General features: G+C 37.0%; 1 protein-coding gene across 8 annotated transcripts in view; it reads left to right on the plus strand.

Moving 5' to 3' along the window:
- LOC106871141 (sodium- and chloride-dependent glycine transporter 2) overlaps nt 1-26,962 on the plus strand; it is a 64,899-nt gene that overhangs the window by 33,292 nt on the left and 4,645 nt on the right. For all 8 annotated transcript variants that reach the window (XM_089353765.1, XM_089353767.1, XM_089353769.1 and 5 more), the window contains 7 exons: nt 6,596-6,728; nt 10,252-10,386; nt 13,614-13,717; nt 15,004-15,128; nt 15,763-15,875; nt 22,827-22,958; nt 25,453-25,552. In XM_089353765.1, coding sequence (XP_089209891.1) covers nt 6,596-6,728; nt 10,252-10,386; nt 13,614-13,717; nt 15,004-15,128; nt 15,763-15,875; nt 22,827-22,958; nt 25,453-25,552 — 842 coding nt within the window. The remainder of the gene's footprint in view (nt 1-6,595; nt 6,729-10,251; nt 10,387-13,613; nt 13,718-15,003; nt 15,129-15,762; nt 15,876-22,826; nt 22,959-25,452; nt 25,553-26,962) is intronic.

Consider the following 26,962-nt stretch of genomic DNA (forward strand, 5'->3'; position numbering starts at 1 on the left):
TATATATATATATATATATATATATATAAAAATTAAAAAATATAAAAATAAAAAATAAAATAAAATAATATAAAAATAGTAGAATAAAGTAAAAAGGTAAATATTAAAAGAGCCTTGATTAGTGTTATATCGTGTTATAATTTTGTATTGTAGTGTCCTTGGATGGTTTCGAGTCGGTGACTGAAAGGTAGAACTATATCCATAGGTTTGGGATTATGGATCCGGTTTATTAAAAATGTGTGTAAATTAAGTGGTCATAATCTAGCTATTCGAGGGTAAACCAAATTATTAATGTATATAGTTAGGTTGGGGGTAGAGTACAGGCTTTGTTAATTAGGTGTCTGAGTTGTGGTAGGTAGGATCTAACGTGGGAGTAGTTAATTAGAGGAGGTGTAGAAGTGCATATAACTAAAAGAGAGGATTTAGGGGTTATAATATCTAAAGGTTTTCATCATTTTATGGATACAGGAGGGTTTGAAATCTGACCTCTTATTAACTAGTTTATTCTTATCAGGGAATTTAATAATTTTCAAAAGTTCAAGGGAGCATAGCGGCTGAAGATAGCTTTATATTGTCAATTATACACTGATGTAACAACTATAAAGCTTGAAACACGTGTACCGCAGAATCCTTTGTGTTTTTGTTTTTATTTTTGAATTTACAATATATGTATGTGTGTGTGTGTGTGTTGGTGTGTGTGCATGTATGTATGTATGTATGTATGTATGTATGTATGAATGTATGTATGCATGTATATGTGTATGTGTGTGTGTATGCGCGCGCGTCTTTGAATTTGTGTTCGTCCCCACCACTGGTGTTTGGTTACGTAACTTGGCAGTTCGGCAAAAGAATTACCGCTGGGCTTTTAAGAATAAGTATTGGGGTCGATTTCTTCGACTAAAATCCTATAAGGTGGTGCCCCAGCATGACCGCAGTCCAATGACTATAATAAATAAAAGATAAAAGATAACCAATACATAATAAGTGATCAGGACCAGCCTCTTCGAAACAATAATCCCAAAGGAGCGTTCCTATCTTCAGGTCAAGAGCAACACGAGCACAAATGGCACAAGCACACATACATCCACCAACTAGAGATCCCCTTTCCTTCATATTCCTCAACAAATGACGAAGGGAAGAAGAGGGGAGGTCAGAACCTAACAAAACGCTGGCACGGAAGTGAAAAGAATAAAAAAAAAATACGAGTGACCATCAGCTCATTGTGAAAAAAAGTAAAAACGTAAATGACTAAGGAAAAAGATAAGAAACTAGTCATTTACCAGCATAATTACCAAGAAGAACAACAACAAGAACAGCAAAAATCCCCTAAGAAATGTTGCAAAAGCAACAATAACGGATAAACTTTGACATACGAAACTCCGCTGTTGTAAAAAAAAAAGGCAATAAAGAACTGGAGGTTTATATAACGCAGAACAAGTTCATGCCAAAGGGAAGGGTTTTGTGAGATTCGCATTGAGGTCCCCATCAAATTAATGCTTGGCACTAATGCCAATAAACAGAAAGTTTTAAAATCATGCAATACAAAATCAGACTGAAGGCTTGTGGAGGAGCCATTCAAAAAACCCCATTTCATGAAGACTGCATTACTTGTCTTTCCACAAGTCCAAGGTAAGTAACCACACTAATTCCCGTTTTCCGACCAGAATGGCAATATTCATAATAGGAAGTATAAATGTGCATATCCTGGGTTTTCCTTGGAAGAAGCTTCGCATTTTCAACTAGATATAGATGTGATATACATCATTGAGACCAGAATTTCCGCAAGGCACATCTTCACACCCATCTTCGACGACTGCGAGGTGTATGGACCAATTAACCGGTCTTCATCGAGAGTAGGATGATGGAAAGGTTTGAACTTCCTGGAGTTGAACGGTAAGTATAAAAAGTAAACAATCAAAATGCGAGGTGATGTACACCACACGAGAAGAGGAGACACTTCCTACAGAGAAAGAATTCATATTTTACGAAGGAGATCCCATATTCTGTCAGCAGGAATCAGCTTCTTGATCCATACTGATAGAACGAAATGAAATTCACTGCTATTCGCATGACTAATGATGCTCCAATAAGACACGTGTAGAATATATGCGAATAATTTCCAAACAAAGGACGGTTTGAAAAGAAAATGGGATCACATACTAAGCAACGTAGAAAAGATTGAGTATCAGAAGAAACTTCCGATAGACTTTACGATGTGTTATATTTCAATGATCTAGAGGACAATAACCCGAAAGTGCCTCATAGAAGATGTTAGTAGCTATCAACAAAGGAAGGAAGCAGACTGGAGTCATTACGAGAAACAGATTATCCTGGTCAATGCAAGCGGTCGGTTACATATTTTTAATATACTTTGTCTTAATTATTGCACGTTTTTTTAACATCATATCCTTTGTAATATATCCCATGCAAATGCTTGTGCTAAATAAACGTTTAGTTCATCCAATTATAAAATACATGTTTTTCACTTCTCTTGTCTTTGTATAACTTATCCATTTCAATTCACTTGTCTTTGCAAGCACTCTATTGAACGTTTGTTTGTACATGTGTGTATCTCTCCAAACCGTTATGGTTAGTAATGAAATTGTTGTTGTTGTTGTTGTTTTGCTGTTGTTATATCCGACTCATGTAGTGTGAAGACGTCACTTTTCTTCTCTGAGACACGATTTATTCACACATTAGTAAATAAAAAGTTACTTGGAATACTTGTAAAAAAGAACGAAGGAAAACCTACATTCGATTTTCGAAAGTAGAATAAGAATTTTGTTTTGCAAATTAAAAAAATATATATATTTATACAGATGATATTTTTGCTTCCAAAACGGCTACCAAACGTATTTATGAAACATGACTGAGCAATTAATAGTTGTCTCCAATACTGAAATAAATAATTTTGAATCTAACGACAATAATAACAACAGAAGCGATCGCACGAATTCAAATACTGTGCTTAGTAGTTTAGTTAAGAGGCAAAATTTCTCTTAACACAAACTAAACAGAATTTCTGGACCTGTCTCTGCTACTAGTAATTGCGTTAATTTTGTAAAATCAAGCAACATTTCTTTGCCACAAGTCCTGATCTAGGAGTGAGCGATGAGAAATATATAACTCTGCTTATGAAAGGACTATTAGGATTTTGAAAGAACAACCATGTACATACATTAATATATACATACAGATACATGTACACATACACACGCATGCATACTTGTATGGAAGTGAGAAAAGAAATTCAATAAAACACAACAATTAAAAGAAGATATAATGAAAGGAATAAAATATGAAAGGTTACTGGTTAGGGCACTCCACAACACACTTAAGCATTTCTCAAATTGTGTACGATTGCTACCAAATGCACCAGTAAGCATTTTTTAAAGGTATTTAGTGTTTTAAAAACTTGGCCCTTTCCAGGGTATACCATTTTAAGCCTGGGGAATTGTTTACCAATAATATTCTTGTTGCTGGTTGTTTATATTGTAAACCTAGCTGTTTTATTTCATTTTAACTTCTACGGAAAGTCCATGGCACCACACATGAATAATTATGTCTATTAACTGTTTATCGATTGTTGAATAACGGAAGTATTAGTTCTTTTTCCGCCTCTTCGTTTACCTCCCGAGAAAGAGTTTCATACTCATTTTGAAGAAATGGTTCCACTTCATTTGTTTTGTTGTTATTTGTTTCCTTTTTCACGGTTGCTATTTTCACCGATGGTTAGAAGGTTTTCATAAAAAACTGTTATTGCATGATATTGGCTCGTATAGCTGGTTGGCATTGTTAGGAGATGAGATGTTTGTTCATCTATTTTTAATTCTAAGTGTAAAAAGATTTCACTTGTCACCCCAGAGTTTTGGCTGATGGCACTCTGGTAAGTGGGATTTGTGTTCTTTTTGCTACTTCATCTGATCTTTATTTTCGTATATCTTTTTACCTTTCCAATTCAGGGCATCCAGCTCTGAGGTGATTCTTACTACGACATATGCAGCAAGTAGATTGTCTGTCCCGTATCATTAATCTCGTGTCTTTTGTTTTGGTGATTTCTATAAGGCAGAGCTCCGGTATGGCTTTATGACCTTGGTAAATAGATCTGTCAGTCATCAGAACTGGCAAATTTATTTTCTAACTTTGAAACTATCTCTCTGAGTATTTGTGATATTATTTTGTATTAACTTTTTCCTAAACTGTCCATTTCTCTTTCATAGTGTACATTCAGTTGTGTTTCAATTTGTATTTGCTATCATAGTGTTCAATCTTGTAGAATAAATATATTTGGTTGCCATTTTGGATGTGAAACACACCTTTCATTTCGTTGTCTGCCTCTGGATAGTGAGGGAAAGCTTGTCTTACTACTACTACTACCAACGACAACACCGATAACAACGACGACGACGACGACGATGATGATAGTGATGATGATGATGATGGTCATGATAGTTTCTACGACATTAGTTATACAATATTTAGTATATTATTAGAAGTAGTTATTAATATTATTTTCATTCCATTTTTGCGGGTCTTATACAGACGCTTGATAAGCTATTATCTGTGGCCTGGAACAAGGGAAGGTAAGTAAGTGAATAGATGCTTTTTGCTATGTGCGAATAGAGTGTCATAAATGTACGTTAGTTACAGAAAAATATGTGCTCTGTATATATATTTTGGAGTTGAATATATTTGAAGTGTAAAAGCATACAAAGTATGATTTAAATACGGTAGGGAAGGATAACGCTTAAGGTGTATCACATTAATTTGCAAGTATATTTTAATTCATATTCAAACTGAAGAGGCTTTTTTCGTAAAATGTGTGCAGTGCTAATCAATTCTGCTTATTTTAATTTCTTGGAGGTATTGCTAAAACCATGATGCCGTTTTCTTATTATACGTAATGTCCCTATGATTAGTAAGTCTGTTTTCGTTTTAAGGGGACACATCTTTTTCTATTTATCTCTATTTAGTTTTTCAAATTCTTTTACGGAGAAGTTTTTATCCACTGGAATACTCATACAATACACTTGCAGATTTATTTTTCTAGTCCTCTATGATGACATCCGCTCTGCTTGAATTGTCCAGTCTGTGCTGATTGGGGATTCCCACAGTACAGTTACATTGATTGGGGATTCCCAAAGTACTGTTACATTAGCAACTCCCATTGTTGGCTCTGGGTCGTGCTCATACCATTGATGGAAGTCATATTTTGTTATGGTAACGTAGCTTTCCTTGAAAGTATTTGTCTATTCTGTCATGGCGGTACTTATACTCATTTAGAATCGGTACAGGAGCACTTGAAAAAAAAAGTAGTTATTGCTTCGTCATAGTGGTTACAAAATCGGCATTTTTAGGTTTGCATCATATTTTAAGATTTGGGCTTGGTAGTTTCTAGTAATCAAGCTTCGGTTTTGTGCTGCCAGTATGAATCCTATTGTATCTACTTTTAACCCGCAACTCCTCTGCTGCTAATGGATTGTTTTCTGGTTTCTTTACTTCGGAGTACATACTCTTTATGCCGAGACTGACTTTGTTTTTTATCCTTTTGGGTTCGAGAAAATAAATACCAGTTAAACACCGGGGTCAATGTACTCGACTACCCTCTTCCCTCAAAATTTCAGGGCTTGTGCCTATAGTAGAAAGAATTATTATTTTTCATTCTATGAACGAAAATCGTTAGGATTTTCATCACCATTTATCTTTCCATGGATTCGATAAGTAATATGTATTTAGTCAATGTATCAAATCGATAAAAATCGTGGTTTTGTATCAACGTTCTAAGTCTCCTGAAAATACATAAATGATTTGGTATTGCCACATAGTAATAAGAACAATAACAGTCCTGTCTATTACTAAGGTAAGTAACTGATGAATAAGTAGTCAGTAAAATAGGAATTCTATTTTAAAATCTGATTTATTGTTGTTGCTTAGTCGCAGGCCAGAACTGATCGAATGAGTTTGTAGTAACGCCGTGCGCATGCGTAGTCTCACGCATGCGTGGAATTAAACAAGCAAGCTTTCCCGCTTAATTCTACCTCTTTCTTGCTGGCCAGCAATAGAGCATGGACGTGTCAAGCAGTGTCTCTGACATTCCAACCTGGAGACAGTCTCTTTACGTGTATAGCTGTCACTCTCCATCTTTCGGACTTACACTCGACAGCTCGCTCACATCTACATAACAACGTCCCAACAACTATGCTCACACAATCAGAAGCTGTAACAACAAGAGCTAAAGATGTATATATTTACCACCTAAATAAAGTGTTGTTTAAGTTGATAGTCTGGAGTTCAGCGTTCCGTTATATTTCTTAATTTTATATAGGAGAGTCAGGTATACATCTAATGATGTATAACCAACTTTCCTATAAGTTTTTAATCTAATTCATTCTCGACCATCGTATCTTATTTTTAGATATAGTGTATCCAGAACTATTGTATTATCCAGTGTGATCTTAAAGTGGCTGGGTGAGATTCGAGTGGTGTTTAGCTGCTGTTTGTAGCATATCTAACAACCAAGTAGATACTCAATCAACTCATATTGCCTTTACAACCTTTCGTTCACTGAAAGTATTTTATTATATTCTCGATGTAGACGTCATGTGTTGAACCTGTCACCAAGTGTTAACAACATAGGAACTGTACGACCACCTTTACTCTTGTGTCTCTTCTTGATTTGGTTGATAACATTCCTCTGTCTTTCAAAAGGTATCAAGACATCTGGTAAGGTAAGTTGCCGATTCTGAAGATATTGAAACTTTTTGTATAATATGTTTATGATTCTAAAGTTAGAGAACTATCTAATAAGGATAGTCATTAGAATCGATGCAGTTGTGTTATATTGACCTACTTCATGTATAAAGGTAGCCACTAAAATTGGTAAGTTAAGGACGGCGTTTAAGGGTGGTCACAAAGATTTGTACGATAGTGAAGATATGTAAAAATAGTGAACCACCAACACAAACCAATTAATTATATTCGACAAGCTGTGAGGAAGTTAGGCCGTTTCATTTGAATACATACAGTTTGACTGTGCCAAAAATGAAACGTTCGACCACTAGCTAACTAAACTACTACATTTAAAGATCAGTGGTCATATTCACTATCTTTTGTCCAGTTAGGCATTTTTTGTGATGGGAATTAATCTCTTTAAACATAAGTTTGGTGAATTTTCTAATGGATAAAACTCTGTTGGTGGTTAAAAATAAACTGAAATTAGAATCTTCAGCTTGGGAAATATATTAGTATCCTAGAAGATAACATTATGGAGATATTAACGTTCTGTGTGCAAAGAACTGAAGAGTAAAAATTTGACCTTTAATGTCAGGAAGAATTTTTTGGTAAGATTTTACCATTAACCATAGCGATGGTCAACATGTACACAAAATGTTTTGAAGAAATGATTTTAGCAATGATTAAAACCAAGCTTGTGGTTGAGGTGTTTAGATGACACCTTCATACTCTGGCCTCATCAGAAAGAACTACAGGTACTGCTGGATAATTCGAATCCAATCAGTACTTCAATATATTTCATAACTAAAATAAAGACAATAAACTGGTTTACGTGGAAATGATAATTTTTACAGATTATGGACTATCAACATCCATATATAGCACGCAGTACTTGAACATTGATTTCTAATATTCATACAACAGGAAGAAAGGGATCGTCTTCGGCCTAAATACTATTAGGTGATAAGGAGGATTAGAAAATAAGTAATAACAAACAAACAAGAAGAAAAATATCCTCGGTCTTCCCCACCAACAAAACGAAACAAACCTTCAGAATAATAACTATCTGGTAAACATAGGAAGAAGAGAGAGCTATAAGAGTTGATAATGTTAGTAAAAATCTGTTACAATTTGCTCATCTTATATTGAGGACAAGTGAGAAAAAATTCGGATCTTCGATCCATGAGACATCTAGAGATACCGAAAAACTAGTGATGGGTTATCATTTGTAGGGAGAAAAGTCAATTCACCAAACCTTGTGGAATATAAGTGATTTCAAGTTTTGGCACACGGCCAGCGATTTCGAGGGAGGGATTAAGTCGATTAAATCGATCCCAATACTCAACTGGTACTTATTTTATCAACCCCGAAAAGGATGAAAGGCAAAATCTACCTCGGGGGAATTTGAACTTAGAAAGTAAAGACGGTAACGATTCTCTAAGCTCGTCACCTTAAGATAATGGCTGTGATACTTGGTTTCCTATCCATTTTATTGAAAGCCATGCAGTGGAACTGAACCAGTAACCATGTGGCTGCAAAGGAAACGTCTTAACCACACAGACAGGCATGCATATTTTGTGGAATATAATTGAGAGAAGAAATAAAGAACAACACTGGAAGATGAAATATACTGAAAGAATTAGTGTATATCCTCTGCATTGGATATTCCAAATGCAATTGGATGCTTAACTACAACGGGTCTTTTGTAAGATAGTCTGACATCTATCTATCTATCTATCCACACACAGGCACGCACACACGCACGTACACACACATGTATGTGTGTGTATATGTGTATGTATGTATAAGTGTGCATATATGGGTATATATGTAAATGTGTGTGTTTGTGTATGCGTGTATGCATATGTATGTATACATATGTGCGCATATGTATATAATAATATATAAATATATGCATTTATCCATACATATATGTATATGCCTACATTTATATGTATACATACATGCATACATGGGTACAGGACACCAAGAAAAATGTTAAACACAATGAGAAAAGAAAACAGAAAAACGAAAACAGAAAACGAACTTTTTTCGAACAACGAAAAACACAAACAGAGAAACGAGATATGCAACACAAAGAGTATATCTCTTCGTCAGTTGTCCCTGTTCCATCTACTCCGCGTTTCGAAGGTAAGGACAAAATTATTATTTTGAACGCAAGATAGACGTGCATGAGAGAAGAGACAGAAACAACACGTCTTTTCTATAGAAAGGCACTGAACAGAAAGACTGATCCCCTTTCGTCACGTGTCAGCGACGAGAGGGTCAAGGAGGAAGAGTGAGAGAGAGAGAGAGAGAGAGAGAGGGAACGGTGCAAGGGAGAGAAGAACAAGGAAAGGGTGGGAGAGAAAAACAGAAAGGAAGAAGAACAAGAGAGGGAGAGAGACAGACAGGGAAGAGATAGCAGTAGAGTGCGCATTGTAATTATTAAGATAAAACTTACTTGAAAAGGATGCGTAGCGTTCGATCATATAATAATATAAATAATATATATATATATATTTCTTGATTTCACTTACTTTTTCCTTCTTCTTCTCCTTCCCCTTCTTAGCCTTCTTTCTCCTTCCTCTTGTTGCTGTACCTCTTCTTCTTCTTTCCTTCACACAAGCTTTTGTAATTTTTATACATACATACATACGTAAAAGACTTTCTCACTTTCCCGAGCGTCAAACTAATACGTCTGCTTATTGTTCATACACTCGTCTTCGTCTTCTGTTTTTCTGTAAATTTCGCGCGCGCGCGCACACGCACACACACACACACTCACACACAATATAATTTTATAATTTTTATTTTTTTATCATTCTTTTATTATTCTTTCTTTTCCCTTTTTGTGCAGATTTTTTTTGCATGTATGTATGCATATGTTATATATATATATATATATATATATAAATACACACACAAGGGTGAGTCAGAAAATAATTTATATACATATATATATATATATATATATATATATATATATATATATATATATATATATATATATATATATAAATATGAGAGGTTTTGTTATCTAGAAGACCCAAAATGGCAGGTAAGGCTACGTAAGTGCTACGGTAGGACTGTAGTAGTTAGACTCCTTGTTCGATAATAGTATGAGTGAGGAGTCTAATGCGGGTCATATGTGAGCATTTATATGTTAAATAAAATGAGACAACAAAACCAAAGCAGTGTGAAATTTCTAGGACATTTATAAAGAGAAAGGAGTCTTGCAGCAGTTTCAGGAATATGAGGGATATCCCATCATCAGAGACGATATGAGAGAGTTAAATATTCTAATCCCTTCTATTTAACTCTCTCATATTGTCTCTGATGATGGGATATCCCTCATATCCATGAAACAGCTGTAAGACTACCATTCTCTTTATAAATGTCCTAGAAATTTCATGCTGCCTCGGCTTTGTTGTCTCATTTAATTTAACACACACACACACACACACACACACACACATTCTCAGTTTATTTACCCTCAGTATTGTATTCTATGTACAGGTTGTGTACGTTGCTGCTACCTTACCCTATATTTTCCTCACAATCCTGCTGATAAGGGGTTTAACATTACCGGGATCAATGGATGGAATTTATTACTTCGTGAAGCCAAACTGGGAAAAAGTAAAAAATATCTCGGTAAGTGGAAAACTTTTCTTCTGCCGTCTCGAGTACATGTCATGTTTACTAAATATATGTATTATAGTTATAGAAATAGCAGCCAAGTTACCCTCATATCAAACCCTAACTTCTGAGCAGAAAAGTTACCGGTGGTAGATAATTATCACTCGAGAAAACCAAAGGTGATCATCAGCTCTGTGATCCTTATGATTAGCAATGACCTAGTCATTTATATTTGAGAGAACAGGTATCAGAAATAATGGTGTAGGAAGTATTGCAACTGAAGTTATGTCTAACAGATCTTAATATTGTGGAAGGGCCCCACATCAGACTATAATTATACCAGCGTTTCTTCCAAGTGATTATAGAACCTGCTATTGAAAATGCTCGACAGGAAGCTGTTCATATTTGCTTAATTGTAACAACAAGAATTAAAGATTTATTTCTAACTATTGTACAAAGGGAGAATCGATTACATTGAACCCAGTATGTAACTCATATTTTATTTTATCGGCCCTTTGCCCTCCCTTCTTTCGAGGTCAAATAAGGTACTAGTCAAATATTGGAGTCGATGTAATAAACTAACCCCCTCCCAAAAATTGCTAGCTTTGTGTCAAAATTAAAAAAAAAAACAATAATAATAACGATGGACATTCCCGTCGAAGATGACGTATGAGTCTTCAGCTTTTGCCAAATGACCTGCACAGATGATTTGTTTATAGTGATCAAATGTGCGTGCTGTAAATCAACTCATTCTCCATCAAAAATGATCTTGCCCGAACTAGTGTACGCTGTTCTATGTGTCATGTGCCTTAGTGACTGCAGAGCAACGTGAGATGAAGTCTTTTGCTCAAGAACACAACACACCACCTGGTCTAGAAATTAAAACCATGATCTCGCCTTGCACCTCCACAATAGTTGAAGTAGTAGTAGTAGTAGTAGTAGTAGTAGTAGTAGTAGTAGTAGTAGTAGTAGTAGTAGTAGTAGTAATAATAATAATAAACGCCCTGATGCAGTACCAGGCAGTGGGTGTCATGGCTTCTGATCTTAACTGATTGGAAATGTTATCATGTAAATTGTTTTGTCTTTGTATAAAAGGTGGGCTACAACAAATATTCTGCTCAGTACCACAGATTTGCTTGTCAGTTGTTTGACCTTAGTGGCTCAGTTGAGCATGTCCCTTAGTGGCTAACAATATGTGCATCTCTCATCACGAGCAGAAGTAGTGGGGGAGCATCATATCCATGTGTTGAGAGGAATTTTTTTGGGTTTGAATAATACGCCTCTGGAAACATGAGTGCTTTGATCATCATCCCTAAACAAACGTTATGCAAGGACCTTTTGAGTAGGATGGGCTACTCGACCTGAAGAAAATTCTAAGTGGGTCCCACCTGCATGTTCATGCGCTGTTTATCTTGATATGAGATCACCATGTCACGTACATATGGTTGTGATGCACGTGCCTGGTGTACCTTTATCAGACAGGTAGTCCTCATGGGTATATTGGGTTTTGTATATTTTACCCCAGTGTCACTTTGATGGCATGCACTGCTGTCTCACTCAACAACAACAACAGCAACAACAACAATAAACCTTTCTACAATAAGCACAAGGCCTGAAATTTTGTGGGAGGAGACTAGTCTATTACATCAACTCCAGTGTTTCACCGGTACTTAATTTATCACCTTCGAAATGATCAAGGATCAAAGGCAAAGTCTACCGCGGCGGAATTTGAACTCAGAATGTAGACACAGACGAAATGTTGCCAAGCATTTTGCCCGGCGTGCTAACGATTCTGCCAGCTCGCTGACTTAATATTACTACTACTACTACTACTACTACTACTACTACTACTACTACTACTACTACCACTACTACTACTACTACTACTACTAATGGTTTCAAATTTTGCCTCAAGAGCAGCCATTTTGGGGGAGGTATAAGTCGATTACATTTACCCCAGTGTTTCACTGGTACTTAATTTTTCACTTAATTTATCAACCCCGAAATGATGAAGGGGAAAATCGACCTCTGCAGATTTGAACTCAGAACGTAGCAACGGGCGAAACACCGCTAAGCATTTCGTCCAGCGTGCCTACGATTCTGCCAGCTCGCTGCCTTAATGATAAAAAATATAACAATAACAACAACAACAACAACAACAATAATAATAATGATAATAATAATAATAACAGCAACAACAACAACAATGAATGTCTTGATGCCGTACCAGGCACTGGCTCTCATGGTTTCTGATCTTAACCGATTGGTAATGTTATCATGTACATGTGTCTTGATATAAAGGATGAGCTACAACAAATATTCTGCTCAATACCACAGATTTGCTTGTCAGTTGTTTTACTATAACCACTTGTGCATGTCCCTTAGTGGCTGACGATATGTGCATCTCTCATCACGAGCAGAAGTAGTAGGAGAGCATCATAGCCATATGTTGAGAAGAATTCTTTGGGGTTTGGATAATTCACTTCTGGAAACATGGGTGCTTCGTTCAACATCCTTAAACAACGCTTAATCAAGGACGTTTTCAGTGGGATGGGCTACACGACCTGAAGAAAATTTTAACTGGGCTTAACTGGCACGGCCATGCACCGTTTATTTTGGTATGAGATTACTATGTTGCGCACATATGGTTGTGATGCATGTGCCTGGTGTACCTTTATCTGTCGGGTAGTCATGATGGGTATACTGGGTTTCGCATTTTTTTTTTACCCCAGTGTCACTTTGATGGCATGCGCTGCTCCCTCACTTAGTAACAATAATAATAGTTGAAAATAACAAATAGCATGGTACTGTAGGCTGAGGATAGCAAGCCCGCTACCCATGCAAGACTCCAAGAGATTCAACAAAATCTGAATTACAAAGAAAAATAAAATGCTTCTTACTATAGGCACAAAGTTTGTGATTTTTGGAGATGAGGCTAGCCGATTTCATCGACCCTAGTGTGCAGTTGGTTCTTATTTCAGAGACACCCAAAAATGATGGAAGGAAAAGACGACCTCGGTGCCTATTTAAAGTGTCTTGTAATATTCACTTGTTTCTTTATACTCTGGATTCAAATCTACTTGATTTACAATTAATACTTCAAAAATTGATAAAGTAAGTCAAGTACGCGTACTAGGAAAATTAATTAACTGTCTTCCCCGGTTACGAACGCATTTAACTATGTTAGAAACCAATAATTATGGTAATTGAATATATTTCTGTTTTCTTTTTCGTATTTCAAGGTATGGAAGGACGCTGCAACTCAAATACTTTTCTCTATTGGAGTCGGTATAGGTGGATTAGCAACATTAGCAAGTTATAACGACTTCCATAACGACTGCCAGAGGTAAAACTTTCTCTTACTATCATTATCGGTGTGTTAACTGCGGTCAGTATATTGGGGTAGAAGTTTATGGGTGAGCATTTTCTACCAAACTGTTATATCGTTTCAGTTTTGTGATTAATGATTTAAAATCAGGAATAAGCAATGTTAAAATAATGTTCATCTCGATGAATCGAAACCTTTGCGCCTATGTGAGAGATCCATATTAAATAGATTGTGAGGTTCAGTCAAATGTGGTCGTTGTTTCACCATAGGATAAGTAACGCTTAACATACATGAACGCATAATTTATTTATCCAAACGACAGGATACGATTTAAAGATCATATGATTCAAGTATAACATGCATCCACTTATATGAGGGCTACAACGTTCATCCTGACATTCAGCAGTTAATCACATAGCATGCTATCTGACAGTCTATGCTTAATTTCCATTGTCTATACGTCTTTCTGTATGCCTGTACGTTCTTGTAGCAGTAATACACTAGGTTGTCTTCAAGCATTCTTGATTAAAGTTGGCTTTGTTACCAAGAGGAGACTTTATACTCTTCATTCTACCAATAAGTCTTGGATAGAATTAGGTTGATTGCATTTCCATACCCAACTGCAGCTACTTCAATACACACTGTAGTATCTATATTCAGCTTGATGGACTGGGCAATTGATACTAAAGTGCATTGGTCTTGGAAGCAATACAATGATCTGTCACACCACAATACGGTACTTACATCTAGCTAGATGGACTGTTAACTGTCAAGAATGTTCGCAATAGACACAGTAGACTGAGCTATTATAATCCAATGAAGTACCTATTTGCAGCTTGTTGAATCGCTATATCGACAATCCTTTGTTCTCTCCATGGACACAGTACAGTGATATTTTATACTACTCAGTGCGTGTGGCAATGCGAACTGGACAGTTGATAGCTGTATGATTGTACGCTACAATATTGACTCAGTACATTGTATCTATAAATTGATGAAATAATATTTGATAATGTTGGTATAGTTTTGATTTCTTACACTGACATGAACTCAAGGATGACAGATAAAATACTTTTATATGTAGATATTATTATGATCAAAATCGAACTGCCTGATTACTCTCTACTTTTTGGTCTCCAGCAACTCCAGCAACTTCTACAAGATTTTGAGAGGACTTTTGATATCAACAGTGTTTGAAGCAATTCTATTGGGACTATTTTATTCATTCCCTTTTTAATTCTGTATCCGGACTTATTAACACAGATTCCATTTTGTAAATTATGATTTATTTCAATTTCTTACAGAGATGCCGTCATTCTACCAATAATAGATGGATTAACTAGTCTTTTGTCTGGTTTGACATCGTTTAGTATCCTGGGTTATATGGCTCACATTAGAAAAACAGACCTTGACAATGTGATATCTAAAGGTAAATTAACCATGCTATATCTAAAATGTCAATGTTGTTATTAATATAATACCTTAAGATATATTAAACATGTTTCGAGCTTTGATCAAAAAGTATCGGGACTGCTGCTATAGAAAGAAAAGTACAACACATATCAGTTTGACATTTAATCTCCTTCGAAGTAGTCCCTTTCAGAAACCACACTCTTTATTCAGTGTCCTTTCCATCGATGAAGGCATTCGTGGAACTCCTTTTTTTGGATAGCGAGCAGCTTCCTCGTCGCATTCTCTTGGGTTTCCTCGACGTCTTGAAATCTTGTTCATTTGAAGTGGGATTTAATATTTGGAGAGATTCTTAGCTGTAATAAACTTCAGGTCGTGTCTCTTTCCACGTTCTCTCTCTCTCCCTTCTCTCGCTCTCTCACACCCATACTCACACACTTTCCCCGCTATGGTCACTGATGGAAGCCCCGCGGTAAGATGAGACGTCCACAATCTACACACTTTACTTCTAAGCGCTGCTATAAGCAACGGAAGTGAGCGAGCAAGTTATAACTTAGTGTAAGGCCTCTTACATTTAATACGACAATGTGATAACGTTGTCGTACAAAATCAATATTGCAAGAACCCAGCAATTCTTTTCTGTATTTTGCCAGGTCCAGGGATTGCCTTTATAGTTTACCCACAAGCACTTTCAACTTTACCCTTTGCTCAGATCTGGTCAGTAATGTTTTTCGCAATGCTGGTGTTGGTCGGCTTAGACAGTCAGGTAAGTATTCGTTGGTCCGTTAATTTTGACCAGTTTTTGTGCCTGCGTTTACTTTGACGATGAACAGAAATATGCAACAGCTGCATTACCTTTCACCCATCTCATCAAATTTCCTCTGCTACTTTGTTCTCTGAACTTTCTCCACAATAATACTCACTCCTCCCTCTATACATCTGCATTAATTATCTTACTTTTACAACTTTTCTTTACTTCTATATTTATCTTTTTTTTCTAGCCGAGGCCATGTATTGAAGCATGTTTGCAGTGCATATGTAATTTTGTATTTGAATGTTCTATAGCTTCTTTCATTCTCTCTCTTTTCTTACAAAAATTCCTTTTTCTTCACTCACGAGACATTTATTTATTCTGGGGTGGAAGCACTAGGCAGTGATTTATATAAATGCAATGTTATTACCAGGTCGAATACTCCAATAGCACGTTCAGATTGTAAACAAGCCATTCATTGTGGTTTGTCATGGAGAAAATTTCTCGCTGTAGACAAATGATGCATTATTTACCTTGCGAGGACCTTTTATATAGATGCATGGGGTACAAAAACACACATATCCTTGGCAGAGGAGAATCGTGTACTATGGGCGTTTGAACAACCAGATCACGTAATTTGGATGTGCTTTGTCTCTTCAGTGGCAGAATTATTTATATCATTTTAGGCGACAAATTCCATCGATTTTGCAATGGGTCAATCTCATATCCAATCAGCTCTCCATGTTTATTTGATTATTAGTCAGCTTATGTTGCTTGCAGTATTTTAAACAATTGTATTCTTCATTATTGTCTGACGATCGGTTACGTGAAACTTTAAGTAGCGGCTAATTAAGATTTTCAGCTTGACTAACCACTTCTCTCTCTCTCTATGTATACATACTTACATGCATATACATATATATATATATATATATATATATATATATATATAGCGACAAAGAAAGAGAGAGAGAGAACGAGAGAGAGAGGCATGCATATACATATACATAGATGCACAGATACTCATATACAATATACGTACGCTTGCATGTATATGTATGTGTGTATGTGTGTATGTGTATGTGTGTGTATGTATGTGTGTGTGTACGCATGGGTGTACGCTTAAATAGAAAAGTATTTTTAGATATTCATAGTTGTATTTATATTTCTCTTAAATATGTAGTGGGGATTCGAAACCGAATCCCTGGATACGCAGTCAGAGACCATGAGCAACCCACCATAGCTTCATGTGATCGTATCCTTAATCGACCAATCAGCATGAAGCGGTGGCATGGGCAAATTTTCTCCAACATTTTAGAATTTGTCTTCTGGTCCCCTACAAAAACCATTCAGCGCGCAATTTTACCTGCTAGACGACACAGGAAGATGGCTAAGACTCAACCGGTCAACGCCACAGACCAGACCAACAAAACTACAGTCCGAAACGTGCAACTACAACAGTAACTCAACCACGGTACTGTCAAACAGCATTCTGACAATTGGTATCAGCCGAATTTCATTTCAACATTTAGTGACATTCGACTCAGAAATAACCAGCAAAGGTGTTAAAATAAACCCAGCTCATTTAGTGCGTGGACATCAACTCATCACGACTATCACCAGGAAGAGCAGAACGACCAAAGGAGGAAAAAGCTGTCACACATGCAATTCTTGCCATCACAGGTAACCCGAACCTCTTCAAGCTATGACGTTGAGAACACTGTTAACTAGGCATATCCTCCGTCTTGCTCGAAATAGTTGTCAAATCTATCCTTCAACATCGAGGAAACTCTCTTCTCTTGAATGCGATTCCGGAATGAAGTTGATCTTGAATTTCTCCAAGTTTGGCATAACGGCCAGAATTTAATTTTTTTTATATCGTTTCATTCGTGTGGTTTCAACTAATTTCTGTTCAAAAAGAATAGAGACCTCATATGTCCCTGACCTGGAACATATTGATAAAGATGGAAGTCGTCCGTTAAAGGAAAAAGTAGATGCCGTTACAAATATTCCTGTTTCTGCATTGCCAAGGAAGTTGCGTGGGCTGCTCGGTCTCATTATCTTGTTTAGAAAATTTATTCTGCACTGTACAGAAACCATACTTCCACTAACAAAGTCGTTACGTAAAATAAAAAATGAAACTATTTCTCTAAATCCAGAAGAATTGTAATATTTTAATGATATCAAAGAAAAGTTAACTAAAGTTGCACTATTAGCCCATCCGGTACCAGCCGCTCCTCTATTACTGATAGCAGATGCATCTGACGTTGAAAACAGCGGTGTAAAAGTTTCTTGAAGATTTTTGGGATCTCCTTTCCTTTTTTTTCCAAGCGTTTTGAACCAGCAGAAATGAGGTACAATACTTTCGGAAGAGGATTAGTTTCCGCTTATTTATTTATGAAGCTTTTCGATGCTTCTTAGAAGGACGAACCTTCATCATATATACTGATCATAAGCCGTTGACCTATGCATAGCAATCTAAGACTGATAAAAACACTCCTAGAGACATCAGGCATCCTAATCATACCTTGCAGTTTACTGTGGATATTCGTTATATCAAGGGTGCTGATAATTTTGCAGCAGACACTTTATCCTGTGTCTTTGTCAATGCTTTGCATTTCGCCGATATTATTGACTTGGAAAGGATTGTTATGAATCAAAAGAACAAAGAACAGTTACCACAACTCCCGACATAGAGTCATCTTCTCTTGATTTTCATCTATTATTACTGCATTCCTGTATCGTGTGATGTTTCTACTGAGTTTTCTAGACCGTACGTCCCTTAGAATCATAGACGAAACATCTACTCCACTTTCCATAATTTATCTCATCCGAGTATTTCGGCAACAGCGAAATTAATTCCAAATCGTTTTGCTTGGTGTAGTATGCAGAATGACATTCGTAATTGTATATCCTGCCAAAAAGCCAAGATTAAGCTCCACGTCAAAACACCGTTAGGCATCTTTGCGACTCTTGACGCTCGTTTTGAGCAGATCTACGTGGATTCTCTTCTATCAGTTTAGGGTAAAATTATCTTTTGACCTATACAGGACCGTTTTTCCAGATGACCGGAAGCCATACCGATTAAAGACATTTCATCCCTTATAGTTGCAAAGGCCCCAGTGGCTGAACGGATTTCACGTTTTGGAGCACAATGATAATAACGACCGACAGAGTCCGTCAGTTTTAATTCAGTCTTCTCTGACCTGTTAGGTACGCGTCAAATTTGCACTACAGCTTACCGCTTCATGTCTAATGGAATGATAGAACATTTTCATCGATAGCTTAAAGCAGATTTACGAGCACATTTCGATTCGGATAGATGGTTAGAAGCTCTGCTGGTTGTGTTACTAGATCTATGTACTGTTGTTAAGGAGGACCTAGGTTACTCCTCAAATGATATTGCTAACAGCTACTCAACAATATAATCCTACCAGCCATATTCATCGGCTACGAAATTACATAGCGGAGTTAGCTCTATTAATAACGAGACCGCAGTCGATTAAAATTTTCGTTCTGCTCGATATCAATAGATGGATTCATGGATTTACAGGCAACGATGCAGTTAAACATCCCTTGCAGACAGTTTATTCCAATCGTACCGTGTGTTAAAAGTTAAACCATAGTATATGGTTTTGGACATTCAAGGGAGACAAGAGACTGTTAGAGTTGATTGGCTGAAGCAGGTTTTCGTTGAGCCTATTCTGCTACTGCAACACTCTTCTTTTTCTTCTGTCACACCGGAACAATGTACACATTATGAGACAGCAACGCACTTCATACTGTCAAGATAAATAAAAGTGGAAGAAGATTGCATTTGGCTGGTTTGGTACACTCGCATATATTTTCATTAACATACAAACACATACGAAAAAATGTTTTCTTTTTATAGTCCCCAGCCCAACCAAGAAAATGAACTGCAGAATTTTGCATTTTCTTTGAACTTTTCGTTGTTGCCTGGATATTTTTTCAGCAATTTTTCAATTCTTAGTACGTTTCATTCTTTTTGCTTTTGTATTTGCGTTGGTCTGTGTGTGTGTGTGTGTGTGTGTGTGTGTGTGTGTGTGTGTGTTTCTCTCTCTCTTTCTTTCTTTCTTTCACTCTCCCTCTCTCTCTCATTTTATGTAAATTCTCTTTTTATTAATTCGCTTTGTTTTTACATTCTGTAATGTGCTGGGAAAGAACTGCTGTAGCGGGGACTCGAAACCGAATCCCTGGATACGCGGCCAGATAACACAAGCAAATCATCATAATTTCACGTGATCGGTCTACTAACCGACCAATCAGCATGAGGCGATGGTGTGGACAGGTTTTCTCAAACATTCTAGAATTTGACTTCTAGTCCCCCATAAAAGCGTTCGGCGCGCATTTTTACCAGCCGAATGATCCAGGAAGGTGGCTAAGACAGATGTTGCAAATAGATGACAGAAACCTCCGTCGCCACAAACATAGTACAATTGTTTTCAGTTATGCTGCGGACGCTGCATGTTGCCGTATCAATAGCTTGTCGTAAACTCCAACCAGTATCCCGTTCCCAGTATGTAATTATTGCTGTTGCTATTTGTAAAAGGCCAACGCAGTTTGTTTTTATGTGCGATAATAAAATATGTTAAATGTTTGCGGGTGTTGTTCTTTTACTTCTACATGCAGCCCAAGAAACATATTTTCATTCACCAACTCAACCAGTCACCACCACAGATTAGCTCAAGAACCTTCAGGCCACGGCACCTAGAAATATGCGCATATTTGTACATCATAAGTACACGTATATTCATAAACTATTTGTAGGACAATAGCTGTGTATATACGTTTTTACATAAGTATTGCACAACTAACAATTTTTAAAAGCAATATCAAATTTCTTAGAGGGGACATTGTTATTAATTATTTGTACCAATGAGCTTCACCTTAACAATAATTCACTAGAAGATTTACTATTAGACACCTAGCAATCTTTTTAGACAGGCTTCACCTTTCCTTTTTGTTTGTTACTTCTACAAATTCAAAACTTCCTTCCCTTCACCTCTGTCTTAATGTTTATGTTTACTATTTCACTTCATAATGTCTCCCCTGTACCAAATTACTCTATAAAGAAAAGTTCATTTCATCAAATACCTTTCCAGATGTTAGTATCGTTGAAACTTACAAATAAACAGACCAGTTGTAATTAATATTTTAACTGCACAAGCAATATTGAATCTTTTATTTTGTTTAACGTAATTAAGCACACACACACACACACACACACACACACACACACTCACACACACACACACACACACACACACACACACACACACACACACACACACACACACACACACACACACACACACACACACACACACACACACACATATATATATATATATATACTAGCGAGTATATATACGACATATAGAGCTAGAACAATCAATAAATGACACAACATGTTCTTCTCAGGAAGACACAGATTCGTTCTAGAGAAAATCTGGAGTAAGTTTAGACAGGATGCAAGTGATGTGAAGAAATCCGAAAACATACACCATTAATTTCAAGACTCTTGCAAATGATTCAAAACCTTCACGAAAGAAATGCGCCGGGAACAGATTTAACTGTTGGACACTACTTACAAAAAATTGACTTACCATCGGAAATACTTTTTCAACCTTTACTAGCTCGCTCTCAATGGATACCTAAATATACCAAGCTAGCTGGCAGAAACGAAACTGGTACCCAAAAGTAATGTCTTTACCAATTTCATTCAAAATATAATGTCTGAACCTATTCCTCTAATATCAATAGCAATAGTATCATCACTTGAATAAGTAGTTGAGAAGAAAGGAGTTTGGAGATTAGGTAAATAACTTTTTGCTCTCTCCGCCTTACTCCAAAAACCGTGGCGATAGACATATATATATATATATATATATATATATATATATATATATACATGCTTATACAACACAGTTATGTGTGACTATATAAATATATATTGCAAATTTCCTATTTCTGCTCTGTGTTTGTATGTGATTGTCTGTCCGAGCAGGGGCGTGTGTGTGTGTGTGTGTGTGTGTGTGTGTGTGTGCGTGCGTGCGTGCGCGCGCGTGTGTATATATATATATATATATATATATATATATATATATATATATATAGGCACGCACATGGATACACGCACGCACACACACACACACACGCACACACACACACACACACAAACACACATATTTGAAAATCTATGAGAACTACTTAATACAGTTTTTGAAGTGTAAAGGTGATTTTTCTAAAAAAAAATTATTCTTTTAAAAGATGTTATGAAATCTGTTATGAGGATGTTGCTAACCTTTTTATGGACGAAGTTTTTCCTAGTGTGTGGCGCGTCTACCCATACATTTCTACTTGCCTTTCTTCTCTTTTAATTCTACCTTAAGCGCGTTCGTATATTTGCATACTTTTTTTCAACCTTGGGACAGAACTTTCCGTACCCATCAACATAAACTTTCTCACTCATAACGCCCGTATATTTTGAAAATGCAACTTTCCTAAATAATGAGCGTTGCATATTCAAGGCTCTGATGAAGTTATAGGATGTTATCCTGGCACCCATTTAAGAGTCCAGCACATCTTATAGTAGAAACAGCTGTTTTTTTCCAGTGTCATCTCTTTATTTTCCTCTGTCATTCTCCTCTCTCTCTCTACACACACACACACACACACATATATGTATATATATATACATATACATAATCAATTTAAAATAAAGCAGAATTAATTTCCAGATTCGTGACTTGTGAGGTTTGACTTCATCTCCTTATGCTTTAATTTCAAATCCGCTCCCAGGTTGATTAAAATAAGAACCAATAACAAGGTTGATGTAATCAACCATGATTCCCACTTCTTTATAAAGTTAAATCAATAATGCCTTGTAAGAAATCGATATTAAAAGGAAGTTATCTAAGTTTCAAGTATCATTTTCTCTTTCAGTTTGCCCATGTTCAAGTGATCGTTACTGCCATTACGGACGCTTTCCCCGAAAAATTTGGTAACAATCAGACTTTTATAACTGGGATTGTCTGTTTGCTTAGTTTTATTTTCGGAATTACCTGTGTAACGGAGGTAAGAGACGTCGGTAGATTTAATAAGGGAGGTAACTGGATTAAATAACAACTCTTATCTCACGTTTATTGTTACATATTGCAGCTGGTTAAACTCTCTTTCAAATATCAGTAGCATTTTGATAAATTTGTATTTCAGTTCTTGGAAGATCTCATATTATTCCATACACCGTCTTGCATACAAACACCTCAAATGTGAAAGTACGGTCATTTCAGATCAACAAAGACGTCGTTTCTGATGGAAACTTTTTCATTACTTTCAAACATTGCACCCCAGAGCTAGCTCCTTTGCTCATAAAACTCTTCAATCTGTCCCAATTTACAGAGAACTACCTTAGTTTTAGGTAACACACCACTATGTGTCCCATCCCTAAGACAAACTTTCTGCCAAATATCAACCTGTTAGAATCAGTCTCTCCTAATATCTCTAAAATTATAGACAGACTACGATGTCTTTAATACCTCGAATCTTAAGTTCTGTCACTTTCTCCTTTATGACAACCACTATGGTTTTCATAAAGCTCGATCCCTTGATAACGGGCTCACGTCTGTCAGCTACCTATTGACTCTTATCCTGGATGAATTAGGAATATTGTCGCCCTCGGCATTAGTAAAACTTGCCACTGTGTCTGGCATCCAAATCTTGTATCGAAACGACCTATCTGTTGAGCCTATCCACCATTTTCAGAGCCTTCTAGGCTTGTACAAAAAAGTAGGGAAGAAGTTATTGTCAGATCTGAGACTGATTTGAAGGTTTGTAGTGTAGTTAAGCCGAGGCGACAGATTAAATTCTTTTCCTCATAGATTCCATTTCCAAAATTTCATTGGCAAGTCTTTGATCGATCTGAGACCGTGGAAAAAATAGTTGTTCAAGGTGTTGCCCAATGTTATGGAAACCAAAAATTCACGTTTGGAAAGCGAATTAACACATAACTCTCCTATGTACGATATGTTTTTTTATATGACTGTCTCTCTCAATTTTCTAGCTCTTTCTATAAATATTAAGTTATTTTACAAACAAAAAATGCTTATACCTTTTCAAAGAAAGCTGTAAGTAAAAAATATTTTCTTGGCTCAGACAATAAAGTATTAAAGATAGATTTCCTAAGATTTTTGATATCTTTCAGCTAGCTTGGTCAACTTAGATAGTGACTGAGATTGTTGGAAAGAAATCAACTCCGGAAGTGGCATTTATTTATTTAGCTATTCACTCATTTCACTCGGATCAAAGTAATAACCCACTTCTGACTCTTTAAGTTCAGAGTAAAAATCCCGCCGAGGGTAGCTTTGCTTTTCATCCCTACGATGTTGATAAAATAAAGTAGCAGTCAAGTACTGGGGTCGATCTAATCAACCTTCCCTTCCGCTCAAAATTACTGCCCTTGAGCCCTGCAACGGATCGATGTCCAGTTCAGAGGGATCGTTGTGGTTCCGATCATACTATAACATCATGGAAACACTACATCTGGCCTTATGGGTCTCAGGGCTCGACAAAAAATAAAATTAAAACACATGAACAAAAAATCAAATCAAATCGTCAATGTCAATAAAAAGGATAGGCCTCACCGTTCTTGGCGAATACATATCCTTAAAATAATAGATACTGCATCACAAAGACTGGCTTTCCTCTTCAGAACTAGAAATTACTCCATCTGTGCAAAAGCTATAAATCAGTCTCATTCCCCTCCGGCACTTCAGAAACAGTAGTCTTCCCAAGTGGTGCCCATATTGTGACTGTCCAATCTAGCCTACTCTACGCCTAATCCTTCTTTTAACGAACAAATATCGATTCCTGAATGAGATATGCCTATGTAGTTAAAAGATTTGCTTCAAATCTACTTAGTTTGATTTCAACCCTACGCTTTGGGTGTCTTCTACCATTGTGTCTGGTCGATTTAAGTAATGCGATTAAAATTTGATAGACAGAATTTCTGCAGTAGCTGTACTCTTCGTTATCCTCTGAGACTCTGTAAACGGTCACCTAAGTTATGTCAAAAGAAAATGTAGGACGAACTCAAGATGGATATTTTGTTATACTGCTATACTATTGGTAGTAAATTGGCAAGGACAGGTAGATAGAATGCTTCGTGGTGTTTGTTGTGACTTTCTACATTTTCAAATCAAATCCTAAACTGTCATGCTTGTTTACAGTCATTTATTTCTTACGTTCTGAGTTTGAAAGAATTGGAAAGGTGCATCATATATGAATCATGGATGCCAGGGAAAATATGACCTGTGCATCACGTATGATACACAGGGGAGGCAAAATGTTAAACAGAATCCACTCTTTTCTCTATCCGAGCAGATCTCCTGTTTGCGGAAGGTGGCCCTGCGAAAAGGTATGGGCTCTACATTCCCTCTTGAGTAAAAATTTAAAAAAAAGTCTATATATTTCGACTGTGTTGCTAATGTTTGCTAATAGGTGAAATGTTGTTAAATATGTGGGTCACTAGGGTTATTATGAGTGTTACTAATGTGTTGATATATATTTCTAGGGAGGACTCTACGTCTTACAAATAATAGACTGGTACTGTGCTAGTCTTTCTCTTCTGTTGATATTGTTTGCAGAAATGATTGGAATTATCTGGATTTATGGTAAGATTACTCTCCTCCTCCATCATCATCATCACCGTCATCGTCGTCGTCCTCCTCCTCCCCTCCTCCTCCTCCCCTCCTCCTCCTCCCCTCCTCCTCCTCCCCTCCTCCTCCTCCCCTCCTCCTCCTCCCCTCCTCCTCCTCCCCTCCTCCTCCTCCTCCTCCTCCCCCTCCCCCCCCTCCCCCCTCCTCCCCCTCCCCCCTCCTCACCCTCCCCCCTCCTCCTCCCCCTCCCCCTCCCCCTCCTCCCCCTCCCCCTCCTCCCCCTCCTCCTCCCCCTCCTCCTCCCCTCCCCCTCCTCCCCCTCCTCCCCCTCCCCTCCCCCCTCCCCTCCCCCTCCCCTCCCCCTCCCCTCCCCCTCCCCCTCCTAAGCATTTCGTCCTGCGTGATAACGTTTCTGCCAGCTCGCCGCCTTCATGTTTATAACGTTTCTGTCAAGTTTAGTGTAGAGTCCTGGAGGAGTGAGAAGACTTACATATGTCTAAAAGGTCTGAGAACGGTAGGACACTGAGGGAAAATGATGAGATGTTTTCCTATCAGGGCTCTTGTTTAGTCCTAAGCCAACCCTGGTCCAGCAGATATATGCTCAAAATTATTTAAGTCGAGTTTTTTCACCTTTTATTTAGGCATATTGTATCTAGGTCTACATTATCGAATGCATACCAATTTATAAGGCGATATGATGGAAAATCAGCTGCTATATCTAGCATGTCGTATGATTAAGTAGATTTCCCTACTCCATTGACTATTCATCTTATGACAGTAGGGTAGCAGTGTGGAATAGAGTTGGTACTGAAGAACCTGAAGATCATGATATAGGGAATTTTATTGGAAACTGAAGATTCCAGAACAATGTTTACTCTAATGAAATAGAGAATTCTAGGAAGGTGACACAATGTTGCGGTTAGTTGGGAAGTGTAGAATTCTATTTACTTCCAGGAGAACAGACGAGATGATCCTGATAAGTCTCATTTTCAAAGAATTCCTCAAATTTTGGTGCTTTTATCCAAAAACATCTAATGACAGTTAGAAGACGGCCTTGAAAAAGTGGATATTGCCAGGAGAGTGGCTCTAGGGAATCGAAAGGTGCCGTTGTTAGTTACGTAACAGTGATAATAATAAAATAAGCCAGAAAAGGCAGGAGGGTAGTGGGGGGGGGGATGAAATAATTTATTGCTGTATTGAGACTTAAGATATTTCACTATGTAATGTATAATTTCTTTATATTCGATTTACTATATCCCTCAATGAAACTATCGCAAAATTTTACCAGGAATTAAGACAGAATTATACAAAAGGCAAAGTTTAAATCTGCTTTATAGACAGAAATTGCTCAGTATTGGGGCATTGAATAGAAATCTTTAGTTGTGAGAGGAATTTAGGCATAACTGGTTTAGCAAGATATTTCTA

Source organism: Octopus bimaculoides, chromosome 6, assembly GCF_046866305.1.
Source record: "Octopus bimaculoides isolate indiv1 chromosome 6, ASM4686630v1, whole genome shotgun sequence".
Lineage (NCBI taxonomy): Eukaryota > Metazoa > Mollusca > Cephalopoda > Octopoda > Octopodidae > Octopus > Octopus bimaculoides.